Consider the following 18,810-nt stretch of genomic DNA (forward strand, 5'->3'; position numbering starts at 1 on the left):
TGAAACAACGCATTTCAACAGCTAGAATTCGAGGTTTTGGATTTTGTCTAAGCTGAACACCTTATTTCCAAATTTATTATGCAACAGTGTTATATACATAATAAAGCATATTTTCATTCCTACTAAAAAGTATATGTATCAAAATGTTATAAACATAGCAAATAATCAAATTTGAATACTTTTATAGTAAAGTGATATCAACAGAAGGATCATTGAAAATTAAAGAATACTGAACATGTATTTTGTAATATTCATGAATTCCTTTTTGATGCTCACATACAACCCTCAATTCAAAATCAAAATCTTCATGCAAAATATTAGTTTTAGAAAATACCCACTTTAGTATCTGCTTTTATCTTTAATAACCTCTTTTGAAGTGATGTCTCAAGGTTTTATCCTATACAGACTGACTTCAATTTCCGATAAAACTGCTGTGAACTAGGATATATATATATACCTTCATAACAATAGTAAAAAGAACAACTAGAACATATATAAAGACTATAATTTTTAATTATTGACATATTTCAATGTGAAACAGAGCAAAGTTGAGTCTGGTTACAATCAACCAATATATATCAATAAAAATAAATTGTTGTTAAAGAAGAAAAGTAACTACTATATTTTATATCATGAAATTAAATAGAAATATGTCATGTTAATTAAATGAAGTGAAATAAACAAAGTGAAAGCTCTTAGGTTATAAGTATATTGTTACTTAAATGGTGCAATTTTAAAATAGAACAAAATGATTAAGAAAAGTTAATGGATAAAAAAAGGAAGAAAAGGTTATAAGGCCGGTGTGTGTGTGTGTGTGGAGTACATAGGTGTACATCTAAATAGACACTAGAATCTATAAGTTTGCCAAAAAAATAAACGGAAAATATATAAAAACAGAATAACAGTAATAATAATAATAATAATAATAACGACAAGGACAATGTTTTCTTTATTACCCCCCACATATTAACAGCATCGATAATAATCCAGATATTTAAATTAAACTTTATCTAACGGGAGAATATCATTCTCATCAGCCAATGGAATCAAATCACAAAACACAGAACTTTCAACCTAAAACAAAATAAAGGTAAAAAACAAAATAAAACTTAGTGAGGAATAGAAATTCAAGTCATGAATGCATAACGTTGTGAAGGTCAAAATGAGGATAAAGTATATTATACTCACTAGTGACTGGCTTCAAGATGTATATCCTGAAGGTCTAATGAGAAGCAGTGACCAATGGAGTTCAATCGGGTTAATTGTAAGATAGTAACTCAGTGATGACAATGGTGGATATGTTGCTCAATTTCGTGAATTGGTTGAACTTAGACATTAACACCGTGTAATCTCGGCTGGCTCAGAGGTCTAGTGGTTAAGCGCTCAAACGCGAGACTGACAGGTCCTGTGTTCGAATCTCGAGAAGCGAGATCGTGGATGCGCGCTGCTGAGGAGTCTCAGAGTAGGAAGCGACGGCCGTCCAGTGCTTTCAGGTTTTCCATGCTGGTCTAGCTTCAATTGACTCATGACCACAACTATTAAAGTACATTTGCCTAATCCTGCCTAGTTACATTTTTATTGGTAATCAATAGTTGTTTTAAAACTGATGAAATTCATAAATGACAGTTCAATAAAATGCTCACAAAACTAAATGAATAAATAATGATTAATTCCTCAGTAAATTGTTGAACAAGAATTGGATGGAACTAGAAAAGAAGGCCCAGGACAGAGTAGGTTGGAGAATGCTGGTCGGCGGCCTATGCTTCATTAGGAGTAACAGGCGTAAGTAACCGCCTCAATAATGTAAATAACTTTAGGACAGATTTACAAAGTCCTAAAATGAAATGTCACATCTCAAACTGACTTAAAATTGAAGATCAAAGACCAACAGGATCCAATCGTAGATAATTCACAGTTATATAAATTTCACTAGGACATCTAAGAATCTTAAATCATTCCGTCTGATGCGATTGTATAAATGCTATTGAAAAGTCCTAAAATGATAGGATGAAATGCCTTTCTTCACTGTTTTCGTTTTAATGGATTTCTTAGTTGATGCCAGTTTATGATGATAATTATACCTATGTAATGTACAATTACTACAAATTTTAAATTCTTAACATACTACTAAACATTTAAATATACTTTTTGATTCAGAGATAATATCAGTCACACTTAACAATGATTTAAATGCAAATCAGAAACATCTCTATCTGAAAAACATTTCAAAAAAATTGAACCTTAAAGCCACAGATCTTTGTATGTATAAATTGATAAGTCTTCTAATTGAATACTAGATTCGGTTGCTAAGCTCTTCTACTAACCATCACGCTTAATCTACACAGCGGCTTGAAGACGAGAATAAAGTTGCGATATATGAAAAAAAAACGATTTACTCCAAAGGTTCGTTTATATACAGAAAATCTAGGGGTTTTATGGTATTGTAGATGTCTTTGAATTTCCGGAAAATTCTGGAATGCTACTAAAAACAGTAGCCGTATAAGTAATCATCTAATCAGAAACTTGATGTGTGATTTTTCACTTTCTAGAAATTTTGTGCAAAACTTCTAATGAATGGTGATTGGATAAGATGCTTCCCAGTGTTTTTAGAGCCTTTCTTGGCTTTTTTTTCAAGGAGTTTTCTGGATCTCTCCAACAAATATAAAAACGGAAATCCATTTCAATGGTTTATTTAATATATCTCCAGTTAATGATAACTTCAAACATCATTTTATTAATTCAAGTAACATACAGAAATTGATAATCAAATTACATTAGTATCATGTATTAGAAATTTGAAACTTTTGAACACAACACATAGGATATGAAGATATCAAAAGTAATGAAATTAGTTTTGAGATGTTCTGTCTTTATATGACTAAATTATGTTGAAGCCATATAAGCAACTTTGTGATCTATGTTCTTTCATCTCTTCGCCAATTATATTTTATCTGATGATAAGTGACTCATTAAGATACTACCTTGTTTAAGCATTTTGTATATATCTAAATGAAGACACTAATTACATAATATATTCAATTATTCGATTAAGCATTCTTTTTTTGTACAAGCGTTTTATGGAGATTGTTGAGCTTTCATAGATCATATCACCACTTGATTCTAGTTAGTTAAACAAGAGTTGAATGATGGCTCAGTGGTATGGAGGTTAGGCGATGACCGCGTAACTGAAGGTCCTGGTCTCAATCCCTGGTGGGTCGTGAATGAGAACTTCTAGGGATTCCTATACTACGACGAAACAGCTATCTATTGCTTCCCAAATTTTATTGGTTGTCTGACTAAAGTCAGTTAGCGATGTAATCTATGGGAATTCAAAAATCTCCACGATACACCTGTAATAACAATAATAATCATGTGCACACTAGTAACTAACTACAAAATGGGATCCTATCTTTCTTTAAATCTATTTGATTGAAATTTGTGTAGTAGTTCATCAAAAAAAATCATCAGTTCATTCATTACATTCATTTCAGTTTTTTGTTAAGAACTAATTGAGTAATACAACGCTTAGTTTGTACATTTAAAACAAATAACTAATTGATCAGTTTATATTCAAGAAATAAGAACATTAAACGTACCGACATTGAATATATACACTTTGTGGGCTCAGAGAATGACAAGTAAATATCTTTACTTGTTGAATGTAAACATCTAGGAATTATTCGAAAACAAGAAATTTCAAAAGATGTACATCATACACATATATAAAAACAATCAATATTTTATTTTTTATGATATTAATATGAGAATACTATATTTGAGTTCTGTTTCCACTAGATAACAAACAAGTGATTATAGAATGTTTGTGGTGGCTGATAACTATGTCAAGCCCAATTAAGTTATTCTAGCTTCTGAACAGTTCAATTTATTCATTCTACTCAAACTACATTTTGACCGTGTCACTTATTCGTTTATAAGCCCTGACTGTTTTTATATGATCGTATGTGTGTGTTAACTACCTACCCTATTCATTACGTGTCTGTAACTTATTTTTTGTCTAAATATAAATATTCGATCAAGCTTGATCAAAACGAGTGGGCTCACATGCCTTCTCCAATCCGTTCCGCTTTGCTTCGTTTCTCTGATTGTCTGTTTGGGTGAACGATTGAATGAAATATATGAATTCAAAATCCATTCTCGTGTTTAACTTATTTAACTCGGATAATCCGTAACGTGATTTAAGTCGATAATTATAAACGAGGGAAACCGGGATGAATATTTCGACAGCAATCATCATATGATATAACTGGATTCAGATATCGGGTCATTAAGTTTTTTTTTAAATCAATAACTCACCAACAGAGTTAAGACTTGCCCATCATACCACTAATTACAGCAGTTAATCTAAGTTGACTGGAATACTTATACTATATGAGGTTACTATACCAGGTAAGTCAGTTTAAGTATTGAGGGATAACCCGCACTACTGACAGTGTTATGGTATAGTGATACCAAGTTGTTCCCTAAGAGTAATCAAAACCCTAAATGCTACTGTTTTTTTTCACAAACGAAAGAACGGGTTATAAAAAAATGATGCTAAAACTAGAACATCTCCACTTTTCACGTAGAATTCTGGTTCCGACGGTAATGTTTGAAGTGCGAGGAGATAATACAGCGTAAAGTACTCATAAAAACATCAGGAATGAACGGCCACAACAAGCAGTCTCTTGGATTCTATGGTCAAAAGACCACGTTCCTAAATTTATTTAATGATATCTCATGGTTTGAGTGAATGGACAGTAGCAACTACCACTATATAACTAAAAACGCACAAAACAGAGAATTGTATAACTGAAGGCACTAGTATAAACCAATAAATTCCAAAAACTTCCTATTTCAAGTAGGCGAAGATGTTGTGCAGAATAGCAGTGGAAGTTCACAATTAAACTATCAAGATTAAACGAATCAACACCAACAAATTATCTATAAGAGCTACAGATTTTCTATCAATTATCCTATAAGTACGTAATTTTACATTTGATTTCAATGTAGAATAACTGTAAAAACAAATTTTGAATATTCTTGAACAAAATAACTGTTGAATCTATCGAAGCGTCCAATTGAGATATGGGCGAAATCGAAGTTCACAAAGTAACGATTCTTTATCGAATAATATACAAAAATTAGTTACAAACCTCAACTTTTGAGGTGTTTGTAGCGTTTACTGCGTCTTTTGTCTGAAATAAAAAAGGCTAAATAAGTACAACATGACAGCCCTTGGGTTGTGTCTAATCATGATAACGATCTATCAACAAGCAAAAATTGAACTAAGAGCAAGCAATATTGAAACTATTGTGTTTAAACAAGGGTTAAATGATTGAACAAAATTGAGAATAACTGCTACAACGATTGATATAAAGTAATTATAATGATAAATACAATAAATGTTATAAGTACAAATAAATATTTCAGAATATTACACGACAAACTTGTATTACAACATAAGCGTAGAAATTGCTAGGAATACAACTATTTACTGAATATCAATAAGTAGCATAAAACAATATGGAAAAGAGTTGAAGGGAAATGAATAAGGACAGAGAACGTAAAACAGATTGAACAATAACAAATGAAAAATAAGAACAATAATACAATACGGAAACATTACACAAGTTAATATACTATTCAGTATGAACCATACTTATTCTCTGGAAGCTAAAATGTTTCAGTTCGTCATTTTCAGTGTTACAGTCGAAACACCTCTGATGGAGTTTTTTTTACATGGAAAGTTAAATAAGTACCATACATAAATTTTTTATTTATGGCTCGTTAGGACGAAGTATAGATCCATGTACTGAAATGTGATTCGAATGTCTGTTGTGTGGCCTAATGGTTTGATATGAAGTATGATAACTTGGATCGATGGAAATTTATGTCAGATCACACATTGTTTATGAGTGATCATAGCTCATCCACTTTTTTATACAGCATAGATGTTAAAGAAAGCCTCATTTAAGTTACGAAGTAGGTTTTGCAATATTGATTATAATTATTTTTTACCAGTTGTCGCTTCAATCATTCGACATCCGAAAAAAGCAATGCTAATAAGTTAGTTAATTAATCCTGACAAAATAAGTTGTAAAGGCGATTGGCGTTTCAGGAAAAAAGAAAAGCTTTAATAAAAATTTGCGAGATTGGAGCACTGGAGAAAGTAAAGCACATGGACACGTTAATAATTCGTGTTATAGTTAGGGGCTTCAACACAACTATACTTTGTAAAGCGAATGGACACTTTACTAGTCTGAGTTTTTGCACAGTTGCATTAGACTTTCCTATCGGAAAAACTTGTAACAAAAAAGCGCAGAGAGTAATAATTTGTACACCAGTATAGAATGTGGGTAAAAATCATCGTAAGTATGTGTTATATACGCATATAGAATATAAAAGTCAAAGACTGATAAATTTCAAGGTACACACATAGGCATAGATGTTCGAGGTCGCAAGCATACGTTAAATGAATAAATAGAATGCATAGACAGAGGCCTATACACTCTTAGTATACACATAGATATGGATAGGATTTGAATTTGTTGTACCAAGTCGGAGCCCAGTAATAGTAGGAAATGAAGTACATGCCTTCAAATCATTGGATTAAAACTTGTCTATTGACGATCAGCTCATTCACGCTCAATACTACAAACAAATTTAGTTTTCAACCCTGTGCAGTGGTTACGGCATAATTTATGGCAATTGATCCGGTTTGTCCCAAACCTGATGGGTATTCCTAGGGATAATCCGGTCCAACACAAAAAGAAATAACATATTTTTCCAGTTCTGCGCATCCCATAAGTCTTTATTAAAAAGTAGTCAAATTTATGATAGAGTGGGGTTGAGCCCGATCTCCACCTAGCCTCTCACACTAGCTCATGGGATTAGGTTCCACTACCCCGAGAGTACCTTGAGGTGTGAGTCGGACCACTTAATTTAATGATGATCCTGTTTGAAACCGTATTAAGCATAACTCATCTGACATTTAAAAAAGTTGATAAATTATTCCCTGATCTCGCAAAAAAGGAATTAAAACGAACTGACTATCAATAGATCTTATAGTATTTAGCCATATCAAGGACAAAATTTACAAGTATTTGCTGTACTCGTAAGAATTGGATCTGGTAATAGCAATTTATACTAGAAAATCGATAGTTCAGTAGGACTAAGAAAATAGACTAGATTAACACTAAATTAACAGAGATTACGACACTCAACCACATGATACACACGAATTCATTATGCGACTGACGATCAAAAACCAGATGTAGGTCGCAATAAGAGATTAATAATACACAATACAAAACAGTCAACAGATGGAGAAGTCAAAGTGGAACAAAACTGAAACTAAGTTTAGAAATGAGATAGTCTCTTTCATTCAGTGTAGCCACATATGCCTGTCTTCTCATATAGGACAATCACCGGTTACTTTGACCAACATTTCAGAATACAAAGTTAGATCTTACTGAAGCTTTGTGTATTGTACGTATGCGTCTGAGAGTATACACAAAAAAATACAAGAACATAATAAAGATAAACAGTAGTTTTACGAAAAGACTCACTTCATTTTTACCACAACTTCTCGAAGTTTGTTAGTTTCTGTACACAAATCACCTTGACCATAGTATAGTGAAATTTGTCTGTAAAATAAATACAGTATAAAAGTAACTAAATGAAAGCACAATCAAGTAAATTCGCAAAAGGTTTAATGCATGTCACAAAACCTGAAGGGTATGAGTTCGGTCCTCTATGAGGTCACAGGTAAGAGTTCCTGAAGAGCTGCATACTAGAACAAAACAAATTTTTAATGTACCCTATTTGTCAATGAATGCCTGATTCAAGTCAATTCGTGATGCCAACTGGTCATAGTCATTATTAAGGTTTTGTGGAGATTGTTGAATGTTAATAAGATCACGAACTGACCTTAGATAAACAACCATTGAAAACAAGGACCAAAAAAGCTGTTCAGTACCCCAAAGTTTTCAAAATTTTTTAACTTGAGTCAAGTATGTGATCGCAATAACATTCAATAATCTCTACAAAACCCTATATAATGATAATAAAGGTTCGATGAAAACAAGTGAAATCAGAAGTACAGATATTTATTACCTATTAGAGCTATCGGAAGATTTTTGTTTTTTAACATTATTCTCTTCAAACCATTTTAAATGTGCGTCTAAATCCCAATGGCCAAGACGAATTTCTTGAAGTTTTTTTGTATTTGCATCCTATAACAGTGAATCGAAAATAAAAGAATATTTAGTCAGTATATATTAGTGACATAAAAAAACGTAGTAATAACAGGTAGAGATGGATGATGGGTAACAGTGGAATCGGGGACGCGCGTTATGTCCTATTTGGAACTCGTCGACTGAATGTACCTGCATTCCGAAGTCACTGTCCATCCACAGACTTGAACCCAGTAGCGTCTGCCTCGAACTCCATCGTATCGTTCACTTAGCTGCTGAGCTGCGAGTCCCAAATAAGACGAAACGCGCATTCTAAATTTCGTTGCTAGCCACCAGTCATCTCTACTTATAACGCTTGTGAATTGAAGCAATATCGAGAAAATGTGCACAGCATGCACATATGCCAGAAGAGACAAATCAATTGCAATTCAAATATCAATGGGGAGATTCAGACAAACAACACAAATGAAAAAAGTACCAACTTTTCAGATTCCCTCACATTTAAAATGCTTAACTTAAAACGGTCAACAATCGTAAGACTATATCATTTATGAAAAATTTTTCATGACAGAGATATTATACAGTTAGGGTGTTACTTATCCATATTTTTATAGTCTGCTTTTTGTTAGAGAGGACTCAACTACTTATCGATACTACACACCCAACATTCTTAACCCAGTTCCCCAACCAACTTTTATGGAAAAATTAATATTTTATATGCAAATTTTCTTTTTACTGATCAGTAATTATCAGTAAACAATAGAATAACATAACCACTATTTCAGTGGTTGAGAACATGAGCCAGTTGAAGCTAGACCACCATGGAAAACCTGGAAACACTAGACGGCCGTTTTAAGTAAAACGAAAAGTTAAAAGTTAAAAAAAAACAATTATGAAAAGAAGATAATCCAAAAATTACCAGGTGATATTGTCTTATAAACTTGTTGAAGCATATTTCATATGTCCACCAACCTAAATTACCAGTTAAACAAAGTTTTCCTTGAAGAAATTCCATAACCTGATTATCATTGACAGATTTCATTATAGATGGGTTAATCTTAGGTAATGTTGATGATGGTGTTTTCAAACTAGACGACACTTGATTTACAACATCTAAATCAGAAAAACTTGAACTATCGTGACTATTTTTAGCATCATCATTGACCTAAGTAAAGAAAAAAAGATAGGATAATGGACGTATAATGGAATGCAGATTAACCTATAGTTTACAAAACCATTATATGATGATAGAAGCTAGTTACATATAATTAAATTGGACAAAGTTATGGATATTTAAAACTTCCAAGGATTTGCATCAGAAGCACATTGGTGCAATGATAGTAAACACTAAATCGTATAAAATTCAGTAATAACAATTATTAGTCAACTGAGTGAAATACAATATGGTTATTCCACTCAAGAAATTTAGCTTTTTTGTGTATAGGTAGATTTAACGTAGATGGTTAGGGGTAGAGGTAGTCAGTAGGAAATCATGAACCTATATTTCATACTTTATGAGACTCTTCAGCACATCTTACCTGGAATACTAAAAAAACTGATACTCACTGTGAGATTTGAACTCGACTCACCCAGTTTCGTAGTCTCAGACATTATTAGTGAGCTATTCCGCCAACAACTTATTTCGAGGACTGAAGCATTTACAACTGACTGATCATTGAGTGGTGACTAGCGCCGTGTTTGTCTAGTTCTTCAGAGCTGATCGAATTTCATAAAACAAGTTGTGATTTGATCCAGAGTCTTCTACCGACTATATTTGACCACTTAAGATCTCAGCATAATACACGAAAAGTTACGTCACTCACACTAGTGGACAGGTTTAAGCGTGGTCGATAAAAATCTATCAGCACCAAACAATTAAGCAAGCATGATATTAGTCGCTACTTAGTGATTGATCCGTTGTAATTTATGTCAAAATCTGACATAATCTGAAGAACTATTATAAATCAAAAGGCGTCAAACAGTTTTTCCAAATCTTTAACAGCGATGGATACTCATAACCTTTCACACAGTATCGAACTCAAATTCTTTAAGTTTTACAACTAGCATAACACCAATGAACAAGTAAGTTGAAATTACAATAATTCTTCAGCTTATGTTATTTCATAATGGAAATCACATTCGAAATATCAGTAATACACTATCTGTAATATAACTCAACAGTAGTCTGTCCTTTAGGTAATCTCAGCTATCATACCATCTTAACTATGAAAATTTATTGGAAAGTTTTTTAAAAAGAAAGCAGTATTCATGTAGAAAAGATACTGAATCCACAAATCACTTACATTAGTTTTTGTATTATCGACCTGAGAAGTGCTTTCATCATCAGGATCTTCAGCCGGGTTTACTTGGTAAAAAAGCACATCTTTACCATGTTTTGCACTGATCTAAAAAGATTATTTTCCAAACAAACATATGTATCTGTCAGGTTTTGTAGAAAAATAAGTACATAATTGATAAAAGAAACACCTATTAGGAACGGTGTAAAGCTAAAGAAGAACTAGTGAAAATAATTGTTTCACATCCACAGTCCGGTCGTTTCAAAATCGTAAGTCTACATAGACGTACATCGAAGTGGATCTATGATGATTAGGCTGTGTAGCACACAAGAACTACATGACTAGATCACATGGGGTCCGAATTTAATATTTTAAAGTTATAATTAAAATTTTATGGTGTAGCAATTATGTATGTATATTCCTACTTGAATGAGAACAAACACTCATTGGCCAAGTGAACGATTGGAATATGATGTGTTGGTGCAATGAGTTATAAATTTGATGTGTAAATTAAAAATAATACTCGATTTATCAAACTGAAGTAAACTCAGAGTAATGCAAAGTTATGACACGATAGTTAAAAACTAAGATCTTAAAATTATTGAGTCATATAATGAACAGCCCTCATATGAGTGCATTTAGTTTAAGTTACACTATACCACTCAGAGACAAAATAAAAGAAAACCGAGATGGAAAATAGTAAAAATTAGTTAAAGTTAAGACAAAATATATTGTAAAAGTGTTGATTGGATGGTAAATTGTTCACTTAAGCATTATTAACAGGTGGTGGAACCGTTTGAGCAATGTTGCGTTTAGACATCAAGTTCTATATGATGCAAAGTAAACTATTAAATCGGTAAATTTACAAATGGCATGGTACCTGGGTCATGTATTAACATGTCGATGGAAATATAAGATGCTGTTGAAAATAGGACTGATACATTTTTGAACTAATCTAACTGTTTGCAACTCCGAATTTAATACAATGAACGAAACCGCTGCTATCCTCTTCTTCCCTAAAAACTAACTGGAGCAAGAAGTTCAAGCTTGTATAGAAGCTTTCCTGATGATACCCCATAATAATTCAATTACACTCAAGCTTATTCAAATTATATTTCAATCATTAAATGATCATTAATTACTGAGTGCAAAATGACAGTGGATTAAGAAATACAATGAAAATGCATTGAAAGTTAATAAAGTGAAAGTCATTTTAATCGATACGCGAATTTCAAGATTGATTTATGTTATATCCTAGTGAAGATTACATTACGAGTAACGTCTGAGACCTATTAGTGGACTAATATTATTTATATATTCTTATGGTATAAATATTCCTTAACTAGATTATGTATATCTATATCTTTCTTGTTATAAGCTTTATTTTGACCCATAATTTATTATTGTACGATTTACTGTTCTTAAGCTATGTTCAGTTTATTGACTACTGTCTCCCACGTTCACAGCCACTTTTTGGCTTTATTGAGTACAAATGTTATTTCTTATTTTATGTTGCGTTGCGGTCTGTTTGTTTGTCATATAAACCCAGTATGCTTGAAATATAGGATTCGCATAGTGGAAGCTGGTATTGTTGTTCTGGACTGAAGTGGACGGGCTAGGCGAACATAGGACCAATAAGGACACTAGGCTGCTCATACCGGTCGAACGTCATTGGTTTCGCACAGTGCTAAAATTGTATAAGTCGTATTTTGATTGATGGATAAATCACGTGATAACTAGCTGGACATAAAGTCACAACAATTTAGACATATGGGACCCCGACATAACTGGAAAAGGAATTAAAAGCAGCTACAATAATGAACGATACCAGTAAACAAAGTCGATAACCCATGGCTCATGTAACAGGGAAGTAGAAGACTTGTTAAATGGAGTCCACATGATAATATAAGTCATTAAGGCGTATGAGTGACTTCGTCTAGAATATATCAAAGTGGGTTAAGATTGATCTAATATTGAGCCTCTTTGAAACCTTAAACACTTCACTGCATATTATTTATTATTCTTTGCTTGACATACATCCCTTTGATCCGATTCGCTGAATTTACATTTTATGGATGTTATTTTTCTGTGCTGCCACGAAAAAGGCCAACTCGAACCTGTGAGGTTATATGAAACGTTTTAAGTTATGCCTGTCTTTATATATATATATACTATAAGAACTGTAAAAATACTAAATAAGGAGTTAACGATGTTATCTAAACTTCACTATATATATTCAATCAGTCAGCAACAACGTAGGACCAGGCACATATATGCATCGGTCCAAGTTGACATACAACATTAAAACAACAAGATGGACACCGGATTCATAAAAGTAGTTAAATCAGAGGTGGTAATATATAAAAGAAAGATTGTAATAAGGGGATAGTACAGGAAGAAAGAATTAGTTCGTAGAAAGAAAGATATGAAGCGGTTTTAATCTCTTAGTTTAAGGGAAAACATAGAGTGTATACACCTACGTCATTGTGATCGATTCTTAGCCATGTCACTCACAGTCTCCAACTATTAGTTACGATAGTCACGCGGACCCCAACCAAGTAGTCTGCATCTACCAACATGGATCAGACTAGAAGTTAGTGACTTCAAGCACTGATGCCACGTTCTCGTTTGACCGACCCTGACTTTCTTCCAACCATTTCCAATACCGGATAGCATTGCACGTCGTGGTAATCGGTGTTCAGGCATACGTAACACGTGGTCCAACCATCTCAGTCGATGAAGACTCACAACCTCATCAACTGATTTACCATCATTACCTAATACCCTGCGTCTAACCTCACTATTACTTACCCGGTGATCCCAGCAGACGCCAGCAATATTTCTAAGGCATCTGTGGTCAAATACTAATAGCTTACGAGTGTCTTCTACTCTTAATGGCCATGTTTCGCTGCCGTAAATTAAAACAGAACGGACTGCCGCGCAGTATACTCGTCCTTTTGTTGATAGACGGATATCCCGCCTTCGCCAAAGGTGACGTAAGTTGGCAAAAGCCAAGCGAGCTTTTCGAATCCGTGCTGAGATTTTGTCTGATACCAGCCCATTAGGGCTGATCAGACTTCCAAGATGAGTGAAGTTGTCGACGCGTTCGACTACTTCACTCCCTATCCTTAGTTCAGGTGTTAACGCAGACCAGTCCTGAAGCAATAACTTGCATTTAGAGGGAGAGAAGCGCATTCCAAACATTCTGGCATTGTTGCTCAGTGCTACCAGAAGACTCTGCATTTTGTCAGCGTCTTCACCAAACAGGACTATATCATCTGCGTATTCTAAGTCGATAAGTGGACCTCCTGGAAGGAGATCAATACCCAAGAATTCAGTAGACGAGAATGTTATTTCCATCAATAGGTCTATGATGAAGTTAAACAAAAATGGAGAAAGTGGACAGCCTTGCTTTTAGTCTTATCGCTCTTCAACCGACCTGTCTGACATGGTAGGACCTTGAGGAACGGTTGTTCCAGCCAGTATAGCTCGGTTGCTTCATCACGATAGGCAAGTCCAACCAACACGTCAAGGTAGCAACAACGGTCGGGATTTATATTCGATGGTTTAAATCAGTGTGAAATGTTGATTACCTAAGTTTAACATAATATGACTCGTCATTAAACCACTGAGAAAACCCTACTCTTCATAGAACTCAAACTCAGTTCATTCAACTTAACACTCCGATACGCTCATTTGAAAGATTGAAACAAGTGGCTCAGTGAACACAAACACATATTTTTCTGTTTTCTTTAAAGTTAACAAAATTCCAAAGTAAATATTATGACTCAAATTATTTATTGCTCAATAAAAACATCATTGTCCATTGGAATATGGAGTAAAGTTAGTAGCGAGAATTATGTCATAAAATACTATCCGGGTAGAGTAATAATGAAATTATAGCACAACTCAGCAGGAATATGCAAACTGATGGATTAAACTATGAATTATATCTACTTTTTAAAGGTTACCAATGTCCGTCGTCCACACCTCTGTGAACAGATTAAGATTTTGTCGTATCGTAAAAAACATGGAATTTGAGTGCATAAAACACAAATCTATGAATTTTGTTCTCAAAAAAATAATCGTGCAATCCAAAAATGAAAACGCTAGGAAATCAAATCACACTATCAGTATTAGTATTATTTTAAACAGACACTAAGTGGTGAATACTTGGCCACATAAATACACAAGTTCACATTGTGTAAAGCACATGCAATAAATACTTACTTCAATTAACTGTAAATGAATAATTTTAAATAAATATTTAACCAAAAATAATTAAGATAAAGCATTTTTTCATACTCGGGTCTCCTTCGAGTCTTAGAGTATGTATAATGACTAGCTAGTTAAAACTGTTCAAAGTAACATTTCTCAAGGGATTTCATACACATTACCACTATTGTTGACTTGTAAAAAAGGCAAGAATATCGTACTTGAAATTAAGTGATCAATTACCTTTAATGACGACAGAAAGGAAATCGTTCATAGATAATGTTTCGGTCTACCATTAAAAGCTACTTAAATGACTATTGTACTCTTTTAACATAGGGCTTATTGAAATAAACTCTTGGAATTCTCTCGATACATTTTACTGACTTCTTTTATTGCCAATACGTGTTAAGAAATGAGTCAACTGTATTATGATAGATTATATCGTATCTCACTAGTTTTAAAACATTTCAGCACAGAATTGCTAAATGTTTATGCTAATTAATTTTTCATAGTAAGGATTGATAAAAGATCTTGAAGTCCAATGACGTAACATAAATATCTGCCTGTCACTTTCTACAAAGTTTGTTACGTTATGTGAACAGCTAAAGCAAGAAAGCATCCATAAGGCTGTTAAATTTATTCAAACTTTAAAGTTTGGCAAATAAGCCATATGACTCAAAACCACACCACACTGAAATACAGCTTCACGCCTAAACGTTTTAGTTAAATCGAGATTATCTATCATACAGAATGTTTGCAGACAATATCGCCCATAAAACAAGTTTTACAAAGAAAAATAAAGGAAAGGATTTGAGTAAAATTCAAGAAACATTAAAAGTTTAACAATGCTCAAATTTTCCGTTCAGCGTTCATTTTTCACCTTATGAACCAACTGCGGCAGCTAGTTAGCTAAATAACTATTAAAAGTTACTAAGTTTTGTATAAACATTTACTTTAGAAAGCAAATAACCACTTCATCATGATTATGCTAAGAATCTAATTTACGCTTAATCATTACAACAAAGCAACTTAAAGATAAGGATACCAAGTCCTTTGACAGTTGAATAATTAAATTTAGCGACAACCTATTAAAATTAAATCTATGACATAAAGAGCAAATACAACCATATTACAATTTACTTCTCGTTAAACGTTTGTGCGAAAATTCCCTCTATGAACAAGAACGAGATTTTATCTTTCACTATAATGACAAAATATACTTATTGCCAACACGACACTAACTCCTACTTCCGTAATTTCGAGAAATATTATCTGAAAGAACAGATAGTTGCTGCCGATGATCATCGACAAACGGATAATGAATGGATCAACTACTCAATTATGTTCACTAAATATAATTCATGGAAATCCATTACTTAGTATAATGACCGAATTTCAATTTTGATCTTACGTACTCTAATCAGTGTCACGATGGCTATTAGATAACAATCAACCAATTTAAATATATGCTTTCTTCAATAACTAACTAATAAGATACCCACATAGAGTTTAATAAAAGTCATGAACCAGGTACACCAAGGTTATTTAAGTTCCTTTATTATTGAAAATAAAAACAAATTGTTAAATTACCTTAACCTTCGATTTAAAAGCATTGCTAAGAAGGGCAGCTAGGTCAGTAAAGCTACGAGACTGAAACTTTTTCCGTTCTGCCTCCAAAGCAACTAATGCCGACGGTTTACTTGGTGAACTGTTTTTTGAGTGACATGAAATTGGATTGGTATGGGCACGCTTTTGCTAAAAAGACCATTCCAAAATACGATTAGTGCACAAAGGGATATATATATTGAAAGTTATTGAAATGATTAAAAATAACTTCGCAACTGAAATTTCGAAGGAACACCAAGTGTATATAGAACAAAATATATTATTACACAACGAGAACGTAACAGGTATGCATATTATTAGTGAGCGTTATCAAAAATGTCCCTAACTTTATTGTCATAACTCCGGCTGCATCAAAGTCAAGTAAATGTTAGTTACACAGCCTTATTAAGACATTAAATAAGTAATTCTGCCTAAAACTGACATCGTTATACTTTTTTCTTCTCTAAGCTGTTTGCACCATTATGTTTTCAAAGAGTACGAGTACGCCAATTTACTGCAACATATTGAACCCTAAAAACATCCGTTGATACTAACGTTTTACTCGGATCATTACAACCGAAAGTAATAAGTACATTGATGGTGCAGTGACTTAGTGGTTAGCACAATCAGTCATACGCAACATATAACCTGGTACATGTATAGCAGTTGGTGCACTCAACGTTCAATTACTAACTTTCAGGTTTGAACCCATCCCCACCCACCTCAGTTTAGACAACTGTATGGTAACGAGTCCTTACAGAAAGTGTGTTTAGAGCCGAATGCATAAACACGTATCACAGTGAACGAAATCGAGGTGAGACGTCACGAGCTTGTTATAATGTGAGCAGCAAACGTAGTATTAGCTGTAATAAAATCAAAACTCATTTTTACTGTTGGAGCTACCGTTAGGCTTCTATTTAAAGAAAGACTTGACTAGAAGATAAACTGAGCCGAAGCAAGAGTTGTACAAGTGTAATTTGTAAGTACTCGGTACACTAGTAAGACATACCTTATACAGAGGGTTTGAACATAGAAACTTCGTGGCAAAAACCACTTGATACTGACATGTTCGGATTTCAGACACATCAACGATCTGTCCAGTGACACTTTCATGGCATATATACATAACAGTTGCTGTACGATGCTCCTGATTTAGATCACACAAAGTTCCATCAATATAATTGATTCCATAGTAAGGATATGAGTGTTCCCCAAGAGTAACTGTACTTGGTGGGTTCTAGTGGGAATAATAATAATTAGTGGACATACGTCTTTGCTTGGTCGGTCTTTCCCCATTTTAGGATCTAAGCAATTAATATCATGTAATGTTAAGACATACTTGGATAATAGTGTCCCAGGTAAAATTCTTGGACGAGAGGATTCTATTTTCTATCATATAAAATTTCCTAAACAAACCTTTTCCAATCTCCTTTCCTCGTGAAACTGTTTTATATGTCGATTATGACAAAGTTCATAACTCCAATATGCCTCTGATCTGACATTACACGGTTGCTCCGTAAACAAAGGCTGTAGCAGAGTTTCCTCATCAACCGAATCTGTGTTTTTGGCCTCGTCTTCTTCTGTGTTATGGAATAACATAGGTATAAAGCATTCGTAATCCTCTCCAATTGTTGTTCTTATTTTCACAACATCACTTTTCTATCAAGACCGTCGATAAAAAAACAAGAAGTACCTCCCTGGGTTGTTTAGAATCCCCTAGCCATTTAAAGTCAAATATAATATCATCGGTGACATTGTAAGATGCAATAACACATGAAAAACATAAAAATGCCAGGGCATAGGACAAACGTTTAATTTGACACATAATACAGGTCATCTGCATTGACCGATATAAACACGGATTCAGATTTCAGATTTGTGTAGTAAGGACAGAAGGCCTACGGCCTATGTTATTCCTCTTCTAGTATGCTTCTGTGAGTGTCCAGTCTTCTCTTGAAAGAGTCAATTGAAGGTGCGGACACCACTGCTCCGAGCAGCAGGTTCCAAGTATTTATGACTCGGTGTGAAAACCTGTATGCCACGGGTATTTTGTTCGTTCTTGGCTTTTCTACTCGCCTGCTATGTCCTCTGAGATGTCCCGATCTGGTGGGAAGAAAAAGAAAGAATAAGTTAGGTCCGAAATCATTCCTCAGTATTCTGTACATCAATATTAGATCTCCCCTTAGTCTGCGATAGGACAGAGTAAAGAGGTTCAGTTTTGCAAGCCGCTCTTTATATGATAAACCCCGGAGTTCCGGAATTGCACGCGTAGCTGCCCTCTGTACTTTTTCTAGAATATCCGAGTCACCTTTCAAACAGGGGCTTGCAGCCTGAACGCAGTTCTCACGCTTAGTTCTCACTAAGGATGTGTATACTGTGGTGAACATGGTAGTATCAAACTTAGTGAATGTCCTTTTTAAAGCCCAGAGGGTTCGAAACCCCTTAACTGCGACCTCCCGGCAATGGGCTGTCGTCTTAAGATCATTGCTCACTGTCAC

At 33.9% G+C, this 18,810-nt stretch overlaps 1 protein-coding gene across 1 annotated transcript; it reads right to left on the reverse strand.

The window, feature by feature from the left end:
* Positions 1 to 493: 493 nt before the first annotated feature.
* On the reverse strand, positions 494 to 18,302 carry ERLEC1 (Endoplasmic reticulum lectin 1). The gene is made up of 12 exons (XM_051216406.1): positions 18,006 to 18,302; positions 17,729 to 17,971; positions 17,652 to 17,694; positions 17,582 to 17,616; positions 17,322 to 17,549; positions 16,298 to 16,462; positions 10,499 to 10,600; positions 9,115 to 9,360; positions 8,116 to 8,234; positions 7,569 to 7,646; positions 3,597 to 3,669; positions 494 to 1,074 (listed from the first exon to the last, which is right to left on the reverse strand). Exons 1-12 carry the CDS (start codon positions 18,153 to 18,155, stop codon positions 1,000 to 1,002), a joined length of 1,557 nt encoding a protein of 518 aa, XP_051066994.1. The 5' UTR covers positions 18,156 to 18,302; the 3' UTR covers positions 494 to 999.
* Between the last annotated feature and the right edge of the window lie 508 nt (positions 18,303 to 18,810).

Source organism: Schistosoma haematobium, chromosome 4 (genome assembly GCF_000699445.3).
Source record: "Schistosoma haematobium chromosome 4, whole genome shotgun sequence".
NCBI lineage: Eukaryota > Metazoa > Platyhelminthes > Trematoda > Strigeidida > Schistosomatidae > Schistosoma > Schistosoma haematobium.